The sequence below is a fragment of the Pinus tabuliformis genome, chromosome X, assembly GCF_031772625.1.
Source record: "Pinus tabuliformis cultivar Carrire ecotype Pingquan chromosome X, CPIR1, whole genome shotgun sequence".
NCBI classification, from domain to species: Eukaryota; Viridiplantae; Streptophyta; class Pinopsida; order Pinales; family Pinaceae; genus Pinus; species Pinus tabuliformis.
In genome coordinates, this window is record NC_142308.1 from 1,146,135,377 (window position 1) to 1,146,148,288 (window position 12,912).

Below are 12,912 nucleotides of genomic sequence, written 5' to 3' on the forward strand. Positions count from 1 at the left end.
AAGGATATAGACTTCTTCAACCTAAATCCAAAAATGTTATCATTAGAAGAGATGTAAATTTTTCTGAAAATATATCAGCCTACAAACCTAGTTCGGTGTGTGTGCCACCTCTCTCTATCCCTTCTACTTATGAAAATATTCCTTCTTCAGATGATGACAATGAGAATGGAAATCCTACCCCACCTTCTTGGGATCCTCCTTCAACGCCTCAACTTCCAAAATGGGTCCGGGCTACTTGGGGTGCAGTAGGTGCTCTTGCAGGTGATCCTACAGATCAACGTCGTACACGTTCTTAGTTCGATAAGGCCTCTTCTTTACTGGATCAAGTTTCAGCGAATTATGATCCTGACACATTTGCATAAGCTTTAGGCCATCCATATTGGGACACAACTATGAATGAATAATGTTGTTAATTATTGGAAAATAATTCATGGGACCTTGTTCCTCTTCCAAAGGGACGAAAACTTGTTAGATGCAAATGGGTTTACAGAACCAATTTGGACCAGATGGAAAAGTTGATGAACATAAAGCTCGTCTTGTTGCTAATGGTTTTTCACAAGTTGAAGGCATTGACTATACTGAAACCTTCTCCCTTGTTTCCAAAATTAACTCTATCTGCCTTGTTCTTTCACTTGCTGCCTCTTTCAAATGGGAAGTCCATTTGATGGATGTTAAATCCGCCTTCTTACATGGGGACTTGCATGAAGAAATATATATGGAACAACCTCCTGACTTTATACAAACATACTCTAGCCTTGTATGTTGGCTTAAGAAATCCCTTTATGGTCTCAAGCAAGCCCCTCGAGCTTGGTATGCCAAAATGGATAGCTTTCTTTTAGATACTGGCTTTTCTAGGTGTCATTCTGACAATATTCTCTACACCAAGAAAGTGGGTTTGCTACTGTGTCATCTACCCAGAAGTCTACTCTTGACTGCATTGTTCTCAGAGATGGATTCTCTTCTGGTTTTTCTGGTGTCGGTTTTTCTTTTTTCGATCACTTCCCATTGGAGTTTTGTTGTGGCTCCTATCAGATATTTTCAAATTCCTCCTATCCATATGCCCTTCTTTACTATCTGCCTACCTTTATATGTAAAGGACGCCCTTGATCAGATCTCCTTGACCTAATATTTACTATATTTAGTCCTTGCAGCGGATTTTTGCCTCTTTCTAATTAAAGCCTGGAGAATTCTTGGTTTCTCAGTACGATCCCCTCGGATTCGCTAAGTACTTCTGGATCTTTGTTCTGATTTTTCCATATTTTGGTGTATATCTGAGATCCCGAGGTGGGTTCTTATGGATAAGATATTTAAACCTTCCTCCTCTGGACGTGACTCTCCCTATCCTTGATGCCGTAGTTTTATGTGCTTATGGATATCCTCCATGCAGAATCCGATGCGTCGGATTTGGTCCGGGAAGCGGTGGATGCTGAGGCTACATATGTTGGCACTGACAAAGCTCCAGACTGGCACTCCAGGCTGGCGAAACACCTCCGTTTGTCCCTTCATGAATCTGACCTCTTTGTGGGATCCCCATCTGCTCCCCGCCGCAAGCATAACCATCACCCTGCGAAAATCACTACTTCTCCCTTTGCTGTTTGTTTAGATGGAGGAAAACTTTCGGACCGTATAGCGAGTCTGCAATCACAGGCTTTAATAGGGAAGTGGCACTTCCCTGATATGGATGATAATCAGCTCAGGAAATGGTTGGCTGCTCGATGGGGACCACTCATTGGTTACACGCCCACCATAGTCCATTTGATGCGCGGCTGGTATAGCTTCCACTTTTTGAAGGTAAAAGATCTTTACATCATATGGAAACTCCCTTGGGTTCAGGGGTGAAGTTATTTGGCTCTTCATAAGTGGTATATAATATTTGACCCCCTCCGGAACACACCACAAAACTATTTCATCTGGGTTAAACTTCCAGCGCTGCCTATAGAATTGTGGACAAAGGAGACTCTCTCCTCTATTGGCAATGCAATCGGGAGATTCATCTACGTTGATCTTGGTTGCCTTGGTGCAAAGGATAAAAGGGTGGCTTGGCTGTTGATTGAAAAGGATTACCGGGGTGGATTTCCGGATCACATAGACTTAATCTGGGGCAATTTATCTACCTCACAAAGGCTGGACTACTGGGGCGTGCCATTTAGGTGTGCTCTATGTCATAAAATGGGTCATTTAAAGGAGAAATGTCCGTGGAAAAATCATGGTATGGTATGGAAGAAAATCCAAAAGGTAAAAAAAATACTAATGTATCTGCGGTATCTCGCGCGGATGATATCAGAGATAATTGACTTTTTAGCGAAGTTTCTCCCCTGGCCGAGATTCTCCCCTTTTCTCGATATCAGATATATCATTCTTCTTCTAATCAAACAGGGGAACAGAATCAGCGTTCGTCCCTCTTGCCCTGGGTCCACAAATCCTCTTTCACTCCAATTAGGAGATCTAATTATATGGGGTATTTGCATGCGATAAGTGATCCTATTTTTTCTCTCCCGTCTCCTCTCCCTATTCCTCCCCCTGATCTCCCGATTGCTCCCCCTCCTTCTATGGCTAGAAATGACTTCCCTGCCCTAAAGGCAGTAAACTCCCCAATTACCCTCTCTTCTTCCCCGTCACCTATTAGAGCTGAATGTTCCCCCACCATACCTGTTCATTCTCCTTCATTCTCCCCCAGGAATCGCGCGGCCTCAAAAGGGAAAGCTCTTCTCCCCTTTTCTCTCCTCTACCATCCCCCTCTAACTCCATCGGAAGCAATCTGGACATGCTGCTGCAAAAAAATGCTCTCCACTTACTCCCCCTAACCATCCACAAACCACAGAAATCTTCTTCTCCTTGTATTAGTCCAAATTCTTCTATTAACATCACTGTTTGCCAGAAATCTAATAGGGGCAGTCGGCACTTTAGAGGTCGCAAGGGATCTCGGCACCTAGATTTCCAAGACTCTTCCCTTATTGATATTCCCATCTATCATTCCTCTGGTACTGGGCCTCTTAGAGCAGATTTGCTCGAAAATTGTATCAAATGATGAACATGCTTTCCATCAACATCAGGGGGCTCGGAGCAAGTCCCAAATTCAATGCTCTAAAATGTTTATTTTTCTCTTCTTCACACAGGTTGATCTTAATACAGCAAACTATGCATAACTGTCATGATTCTATCTCCTACTTCAGGTGAATGTTTCCTTCTTGGTATATAGCGGCTACAGAGGCGTCGAGTCTTTCCAGAGGTCTTGCTGTGATATGGGATCCGAGATGGGTCTCTGCAAAAACTTTTAGATGTCTTGGGGGAATTTTGATCTCTGCATATTTTAGAGGCTATTCCGACAGGATTCATATATTGAATGTTTATGCTCCATACAAGGACAGAGCGTCCTTTTGGGATCCATTCATTGCCTCTGGTATCTTGGAGAGAGAAGTGCTCCTCATCGCCGGAGATCTCAATTGCACGATGGGACAAGACAAAGTGTGGGGAAGGGGGGAAAAAATCAACACTCTAGGGGAGAAAATCAAGGAAGCTATGATGTTTTTCAATTATGTAGACATTTGTCCGGATTCTATGTCTCCCACATGGGATAATGGGCGCTTGGGCGATGCCTATATAGCAAAAAGATTGGATAGATTTATTATGCACGAACAGTTGATAGAGAAACTTGGTATCCCGACCTCACACATTCTCCCTGTTTTTATTTCCGACCATAGGCCGGTCTCTCTTCAATGGATGTTCTCAAATGCTCGCAAAGGTTATCCGTTCAAATTTAATCGATATTGGCTTGAAGAAGAAGCTTTTGTCAACATGGTTCGGGATTGCTGGACAGCTAATTTTCTCCCAGCGCAGGCCTCTCCATCACATCTCTTTATTATCAAATTGAATAATCTTAAATCCAAGGTGAAAGAGTGGCAAATTCGGAAAAAACATGAAAATTGTATTGAGCTGAAAAAGATTGAAAAGGAACTTGCTGTTTTAGCTGCGGGCATGACTGCTCAGGCCTTTTCATGGAATACTCGGGCCCGGATATGGGAACTTGAAAAGAAGAAACAAAATCTATTGAAGATTGAAGAAATCTCTTGGAAACTTAAAAGCCGAATCACTTGGATGAAAGAGGGCGATAAGAACACCAAGTTCTTTCATTTATTTGCTAGTAAAAGAAGAGATGATAATTCCATTTGGCAAATCAAAAGCGAAGAGGGCATTCCCCTGTACTCCCAAGAATAAATAGCAAACAAAGCTGTCAATTATTTTAAAAAGGCATACAAAAGAGATGATAACAGGAAGTTTAATGACATACTATGGGGTATTGACCCATATTCTAATATGTTCAACGACGAAGATAATGAAAGGCTCTTTGCTGAGATATCGGAGGAGGAAATAGTTGCTGTCATGAAGTCTTTCAAAAAAGACAAATGCCCCGGACCTGATGGTTGGTCCATTGACATTTTCATCCACTTCTTTGACTTAATGAAGAATGATATATTGGGTATGGTAGAAGAGATCAGAACGCAAGGGAAAATTCATCAATATATTTCTTCCACCTATATTGCACTGATCCCAAAAAGAAAGGACTCCTCCACCTTTGGAGACTATAGGCTGATTTCTTTATGTAATGTCATTTATAAAATCACATCAAAGATTATTGCAGAGAGAATACGAGGAAAGTTATCAGAACATATTTCAAAGGAACAACACGGGTTTCTATGTGGAAGAAACATCCTTGAAGCTGTAGCCATAGCTCAGGAAGCTATGCACTCTATGCATACAAAAAATATAGACGCTGCCATTCTCAAAATCGATTTAAAAAGAGCATATGACTGCCTGGATTGGAGCTTCCTCAGATGTTTACTCATCAAAATCGGGCTAAATGACAGGTGCACAAAATGGATCATGTCTTGCGTGGAAGGAGTCAACTACGCGATCCTTATCAATGGGTATCCCACCCCTTTTTTCTTGGTTGAAAGAGGTCTTCGGCAGGGGTGCTCTTTATCCCCTATTTTATTTATCTTGGTTATGGATACCCTTAGTCTACACATCAAGAAAGCGGTAAATGATGGAAATATTGGCCCCCTTGTCATTTCCAGAGGTAACTATCATACTCACAATCTCTTTGTGGATGATGTGTTGCTGTTTGCTAGACTTTGCAGATTCACCTGGCATATTATGCATGAAATTATATATTTATTTCAAAGAGCCACTGGTCTTTATGTCAATGAAAACAAATCCTCTTTTCATTATGGTAAGGATGAAAATGAAGAAATGGTTTATATCTCTCAGCTTTTTAATATTCGGGCGGTATCCATTAAGGAGGGGTTTAAATATTTGGGATATCATCTTAAGCCCACAGGATACAATACTTTGGACTGGTCATGGATCATAAACAGATTTTATAAGAGGATAAAAGGATGGGAATGTAAATGCTTATCACTTGCTGGCAGAATGATTTTATCTCAGGCGGTTTTGGCTCAAATCAGTGTATATTGGGCGCACTTGTTTTACATCCCATCGTCTATAATTAATAAATTAAACAGCTTAATGGCTTCTTTCATCTGGGGTGGAAGTAAGGAAAGGAGAAAATATCACCTCTCAAGGCTGGATTCCATCTCTCTTCCCAAAAGACTTGGGGGCTGGGGCATCATGAATCTTCGCATATTTGGCAAAGCCCTCTTATGTAAATCTCTGTGGTGGGATATTTTTGGGTCGAGCTTATGGATTCATACTATCAAATTGAAATACCTTAGGAATTAAGATATAATATACTGGTACAAAAATGGCCTCTCCTGGCCCTCCCAAGGCTCAACCATCTGGAGGAGCTTCCAGAAAATTCTGCCATTCTTCCGCAGGAATATCATATGGAATTTACAAAATGGCAACAATATCCTTATTGGTCTGGATGCCATTAAGGGTGTAGATTCGGATCCAAAAATTGGCCCTCAGCTACTCATGTTTCTCCACCGAAAGGGTATTTTTTTTCTGGGCTCAGGTTATAAAAGGGTGGAAGAATGTCGTTCCCATGTGGAAAACAGATCGAGACCTAAACATTGAAGGTGTACTAGCTACCCAATGGAACAACATTATTTGGAATATGAAGTATGCGGGCATTTTCAAAACTGAGGACAAAGATCGTATAGAATGGCAGGCTAAGAAAGGCTCGCCCAACATCCTGGTTAGAGATATATATTTATCATTGTTAGAGCAACAAAGGGAGTCCTCTCGGAATATTTTTCCTTTCTCCCTATGGAAGGTCAGCTATCCTATTAAAATCATCCTTTTTTCATGGCTCATATATTATAACAAAAATCTCCCCTGGAATAATTTACAGAAAAGGAGCTGGCAGGGACCATCGATTTGCATGATCTGCCTTGCCGACTCGGAGGATAACCTGCATATGTTTTTACTCTGCCCTCAAACTCAGCTCATATGGAGGAAATTGGCTTCTGTCTTTGGCTTTCCTGTTGTTTCACATCCATCAATTAAAGAAGCCTTCGAATGGTGGGGCACTCTAAGACTTGACCTGCGTCCCATTCCTATGATTACTATATGGTTCATATGGAAGTGGCAAAACAAAAAAATCTTCCAAAATAGCAGTGAGGTCTTTGGAAGCATCATGGACAAGATCATCCCTTATTACTTCTCCTTCCTTCAGATCATGCCTCAGAAGAAAAACCATCAAGTGGCTTCCTCTGCCCTTCTGCCGCTCTCATTTCCAAGAGCACATTTTGACGGTGCGGCAAAGGATGGCATTTGCACTTGTGGTGTTTTCATAGCTATTTCAAAAGATCTAAATTTCTCCATTTTCTGGAATGGTGGTAAAGGGACTAATAACAAGGCAGAGGCCATGGCCCTGCATGGACTGCTCTCTTTCTGTACTTTCATGGATATTGGACCTATAAAAGTATACGGGGACTCGAAAACTATCATAGATCATGTGAAGGGAATGCAGAAAATAACAAATGATTGCCTTTCAGGATGGCTGAATAGGATCACATCTCTTTGGAACTCTGTCACTTTTCCTATTGCACATATAAAACGCAACCAAAATGATCAAGCGGATGCTATGTCAAAAAAAGGGTTGCATTCTCCTATTGGTAATTGGTATCTGGTCATCACAATGGATTCCTGCGCATATGAGATCCAGCCTTTCTATATGCCCGACATATAATGCTTGCAGACTCTTGTTTTTGCTATATGGTCAATATTTTTGGATATTCCTATCTCCTACAGCTCTTCTGAATAGCTGGATAGTCTAATATTTTTGTTTTGTATTTAAATGCTTCCAAATGAAGCTGAAACTCTCTCCTTATCCCCTCTGGAATGAGTACACAATCCGAGGAATATGATCCCCCAGTTATTGTACATATCAGGTCTGTGTAGAAATTTTGAATAATATGACACTTATTCATAGAGATTATCCTGATTATACACTATTTACGGAATGCATGCATAATACATAACCTCCTCTACGTTGATCATCAATTTGCAGAATCAAAACATTTGCATGTGCACATTGAAACACATCAATAACACATATCAACACAGTATGTAACCAGGGAAAGAAAACAGCTGAAAACCCCCAACTATTGGTATATTATATTGATTGAGAACATGTAACAATACATAGTACAATACTCCTCGCAAGTACTCAGTACTATCTCCACCTGTTACACACAAACTAGCTCAGATCTGAATCAATCACAAGTTCAAATCTCCTCCGCTGCTTGCCTGCCTCCACTGCGCAATCGTGCATGAGAATAGATGAGAATGTCTGATCTAAACTCATATTTCCCTTGGCTGAACCACGCAATCCTCATTGGCAATACTCAATCCATTGATTGTGCAAATATCATGCACAACTGTAGTCACAATTGACAGCTGTCTTGCCCTTTCACTCACCTCTAACACTTGTCTCCACTGAACTGTCCATGCATTGAGTTAAATGATGTATTCTTTAGTTGATTTATGAGTTAATAATTAGCGAATTAATTAATAATTAATTCACATCACTCATCACTAGTGTATTCTGCAGTTAGACTAAATACAACTAGTTCAACTAAGTCAAACTGGACACAACTCCATCAACTCCTTAGTCAACTCCACCAAACTCAATCACTTGAGTTCTAACTGAAGTCCATCATGAAATAGCTCAACTGACCCATAAGAATAGTGTATTTCCTTCTGGCAGTTGCATGTGCCACATCCGTAGCTCAAACTGAAGTGCTCCAAGAGGATAAGATAATGTTTATAGTCCAAATATTATTAAGAGCTAATAATATTCGACTGTTCTATTTTTAGGCTGGCAGTCTAAAAATAGACTGCGCCCATATGTCTAAAATAGAAGTCCATCTATTTTTACCAACATGACCAATCATCCACAAATAGCATCCTGCAACTCATAGACCATGATCCATATGTCTAAAAATAGACTTTGCGCCAAAAATAGCCTGTGGGCCCACTTAGTGAAGGCGACTCCTTTCCACTAAGCTCCATCATCTTGTTGCATTTTCAACACTCCCTCTCAACAAGATATGGACTATCTGCAACCCTTATCCTGCAACTCTAGAATGTTCTGCATGCAACACATTTGCCCAGTCCACTTGCTCCAACAACACTTGGAACAAAAGCATTCCCAACTGACCACTCTGTTGGGCTAGGAACATACTCTGATGCTGAAGCTCTACCTGCTACTGACAAGTGCTCCCTCTCTGACATCTACGCTACTGCAACATCTCCATGCATCTCGCACCATTGCGCACCTCTCTGTGCCACCTAGCACTGTGCAAAACACTTGTGCCTCTCGCATTGCTGCAGCCTGCTAGCTATGCGCTGTCCTGGGATTCCTTGCACTGTCGATCTCTTTGCCGCTTCATCTGCATCTGTCTCTACCCAATCAGTCAGTTCCTACTACTCCACATCGGGGCTCCCGTAGTAAGGTCTCATCCAAGAGGTTGGGTACCTCAAGGATCCTGCCCCTCCTCCTTGGGATGATCAATCCACATCACCCCACCTCCTACCTGGAGGTATGGCTGCATGTGATCCCTCAGCCCACCTGGCTCGAAGTTTCCCCCTATTGGAGGTATCTGCATGAGTATATGTCTCTACTCGATCTCCTCTCAGCTTCCCTTGTTGTGGCTGCTCCACAACCTCCTGAAGCTGCTGCACCAATCGTGGCTCCTCCACAATCGTCTGAGACTTCTTCTGGCTCTACATGTTGAGAGGTAATATACGCTCCCTCTCAACCACCAAGTCTCCATCAGTTGCCTCACTGCTCAAGGCTTTGCATGCATCTTGAACCTCAAGAGCATACAGGTTCTTGACCCGTGAACCAATCTGCGTCACCTGTCTAGTGATGATGTGTCTAAGGAAAACCTTTCCCTTACTAAAGACTACATCATAGCCTCCGTCTTCCAGCATCACGATCGAAACCAAGTTTCTCTTCAGTCCTGGTACATACTTGACATTGGTCAAGGTAAGGCTAGCTCCATGCTCCCTCTGAAAAATAACCGTGCCTACACCTGAGACACTATACTTCTCATCATTACCCATCGCTATGAGTATATGGAGATCATTCTCCTCCAATGTACTGAACAAACTCTTATCACCGGTCATGTGGAAAGAAGCTACACTGTCAAGAAACCAACCACTTCCCACCATGGATGAAACCATGCATGTGAAGAGTGTGAAATCCAACTCAAACTGTGAAGCAAGTGCCTCACCTTCAAATCCTTCCCTGGATCCCTTCTTGGATTTCCTCCATGGACAATTTACAGCATAATGGCCCACCTCATGACAACGAAAGCATCACACTTTCGATTTGTCAACCTTCTTCCAATCATTGGAAGAACTGGATTCAGAAAGAGAAACCTTCTCCTTCCCCTTCTTTGCTTTGGCAGCCAAAGCGCAATTTTCTTCATCAGATGCCTTCGATGAAGATTCATCCCTGGTATTCTGCCTGATCTCCTCTTGCACAAGATCAGACCAAAGTCTCTCCCATCCTGGCAATTTCTCCCGACCATTGACAGAGTCCTGATAGGAATGCCAACTCTTCGGAAGACCAAGGAGAGCCAAGCTTAGCAAGTCCTCATCATCGACAGTCACCCCCACACTTCCCAGCTCATCCCGGCATTGGGTGAACTTCGTGAGATACTTGGGTATACTGTCTCCATTCTCACACTTAATGTTTCTGAGTTTATCCTTGAGCGCCAACTTCCTCTGGTCGCTCTTGCTTTGGAATAAATCTGTCAACGCTTTCCACATCAAGTATGGAGAAGCCTTTCCATGTAGGCTGGATACAATGTGATCCTTCATGCCCTCCAACAGAATCCTTCGACACTTTGCTGTCTTCTTTTGCCAAGCCTCAACGTGAGCAGCATCAGTAGGCTTTGGGACCTCAGCCTCTATGAACTCCTTCAATCCATTGTCATCTAACACCGCCTCCATCCTGTATTTCCATGCAATATAATTCGAGCTGCCTTCAAGAGCATACTCCAATCGCAATCTGTTGAAAGACATTTCAACTTTGACACCAAGAAAACACTCTTGCAAATTCAAATTCCACCAGCTCAAAACTCAACCGCTTCTGATCTAAAATTCGTGAGAACAAAGTATTTCTCGTACAGACATTGAATGTATGGGCTTTTACTGGATATCTCACCTTCCAAAAGAAGGATGAATCCAGAGACTACTTGGCCCGATTACAGACTCTGCCTGAAGAAATAAAATGAAATCACTTTTTGAATAATAGATCTGATGATCAACTCTGCTCTGATACCATGTAGAAATTTTGAATAATATGACACTTATTCACATAGATTATCCTGATTATACACTATTTTTGGAATGCATGCATAATACATAACCTCCTCTACGTTGATCATTAATTTGCAGAATCAAAACATTCACATGCGCACATTGAAACACATCAATAACACATATCAACACAGTATGTAACCAGGGAAAGCATACAGCTGAAAACCCCCAACTATATGTATATTATATTGATTGAGAACATGTAACAATACATAGTACAATACTCCTTGCAAGTACTCAGTACTATCTCCACCTGTTACACACAAACTAACTCAGATCTGAATCAATCATAGGTTCAAATCTCCTCCACTGCTTGCCTGACTCCACTGTGCAATCCTGCATGAGAATAGATGAGAATGGCTGATCCAAACTCATATTTCCCTTGGCTGAACCATGCAATCCTCATTGGCAATACTCAATCCATTGATTGTGCAAATTTCATGCACAACTGTAGTCACAACTGACAGTTGTCTTGCCCTTTCACTCACCTCTAACACTTGTCTCCACTGAACTGTCCATGCACTGACTTAACTGATGTATTCTTTAGTTGATTTATGAGTTAATAATTAGTGAATTAATTAATAATTAATTCACATCACTCATCACTATTGTATTATGCAGTTAGACTAAATACAACTAGTTCAACTAAGTCAAACTGAACACAACTCCATCAACTCCACCAAACTCAATCACTTGAGTTCTAACTGAAGTCCATCATGCAATAGCTCAACTGACCCATAAGAAAAGCGTATTTCCTTCTGGCAGTTGCATGTGCCACATCCGTCGCTCGAACTGAAGTGCTCCAAGAGGATAAGATAATGTTTATAGTCCAAATATTATTAAGAGCTAATAATATTCGACTGTTCTATTTTTAGCCTGGCAGTCTAAAAATAGACTCCGCCCATATGTCTAAAAATAGAAGTCCATCTATTTTTACCAACATGACCAATCATCCACAAATAGCATCCTGCAACTCATAGACCATGATCCATATGTCCAAAAATAGACATAGTCTAAAAATAGACTTTGGGCCAAAAATAGCCCGCGGGCCCACTTAGTGAAGGCGACTCCTTTCCACTAAGCTCCATCATCTTGTTGCATTTTCAACAGTCTGTATTATCATCTATATACTATAGTCCTTATAGTGCTTTTTCTTCTGAAAAAAAAAAAAACTAATGCATTATAATGGTAAGTTGGAGGAAATAAAACTCCTAGTTTAATTTTTAGATATTTTTAAAAATCCAATTAAAATAAAAATGGAAAATCTATGCTTTTCATTAAAATAAAAGTAACTAGTGTATAAAAAACATAGTCTTTGCAAATATTTTTTTTTTGGCTTAATGTAAGTTGGTGGACATAAAATCCTAAATCATTTCTGGTGAAATACTTGGCTCTCTTAATTTGATCAATGATATTAATGATGTCGAGGAGTGGGTAATGGTTCTTTAACATTAATTTCTTCATGTCTTTATAATTTGCACAAAATTTCCATTTATGTTGTCGATTTATTTGGAATTATGAGATGGGGAATCACATGGTGAATCATTGGTATTGACCCTTCTTCCAACAATTTATTGATATTTCTCATGATTTTTCAATCTCTACAATTGCAGTTTGTTATGGAGGACAATTTTGCAAGTGAAAACTTAGGACTAATATAATCGGGTGTTGAGTAGCTTAAAGGGTGATATCATATTGGATTATTCAAAGATATCAATATAGGTTGACTGAAGAGTGCATTGTGGCCCTTGATTTTTTTATATCACACGATTGTGTATTTGTTTAAATTATCATGTTTGATAGCTTGAGGACTAGAAAGTAAAGAGCTAGTGAGGGATATTGCAAGTTTTTCTATAATACATTCTATAATACTATATTTATACATCATTATGTTTTGTCATAAAATTCATAGATTATTATATGGATAAAATATTAGGCCTTATTAATAATCATGTCAAACAAATCAATTAGAGTGACATCAAATTAAACATCATCTTGGAAAAGGCTTGATGATAGTGGCTATGGCTGGACATATTTATGAGTTTATCATTTTTTTCCCTAAATTATTAACTTATTCAAGATTTTATAACTATATATGAGATCAATTTGGTAGTA

At 40.5% G+C, this 12,912-nt stretch overlaps 2 protein-coding genes across 2 annotated transcripts; both read left to right on the forward strand.

Annotated features, from left to right (window-relative positions):
* The first annotated feature begins 3,177 nt into the window (after window positions 1-3,177).
* Window positions 3,178-4,215, forward strand: LOC149143930 (uncharacterized). The gene has a single exon (XM_089451981.1). It carries the CDS (start codon window positions 3,178-3,180, stop codon window positions 4,213-4,215), a length of 1,038 nt encoding a protein of 345 aa, XP_089308107.1.
* A 2,425-nt stretch (window positions 4,216-6,640) lies between these two features.
* On the forward strand, window positions 6,641-7,153 carry LOC149143931 (uncharacterized). The gene has a single exon (XM_089451982.1). It carries the CDS (start codon window positions 6,641-6,643, stop codon window positions 7,151-7,153), a length of 513 nt encoding a protein of 170 aa, XP_089308108.1.
* Window positions 7,154-12,912: the final 5,759 nt, after the last annotated feature.

Coding starts and splice junctions, on each gene's coding strand:
- LOC149143930 (XM_089451981.1), top strand. CDS start 3,178: ATGTTTCCTTCTTGGTATATAGCGGCTACAGAGGCGTCGAGTCTTTCC.
- LOC149143931 (XM_089451982.1), top strand. CDS start 6,641: ATGCCTCAGAAGAAAAACCATCAAGTGGCTTCCTCTGCCCTTCTGCCG.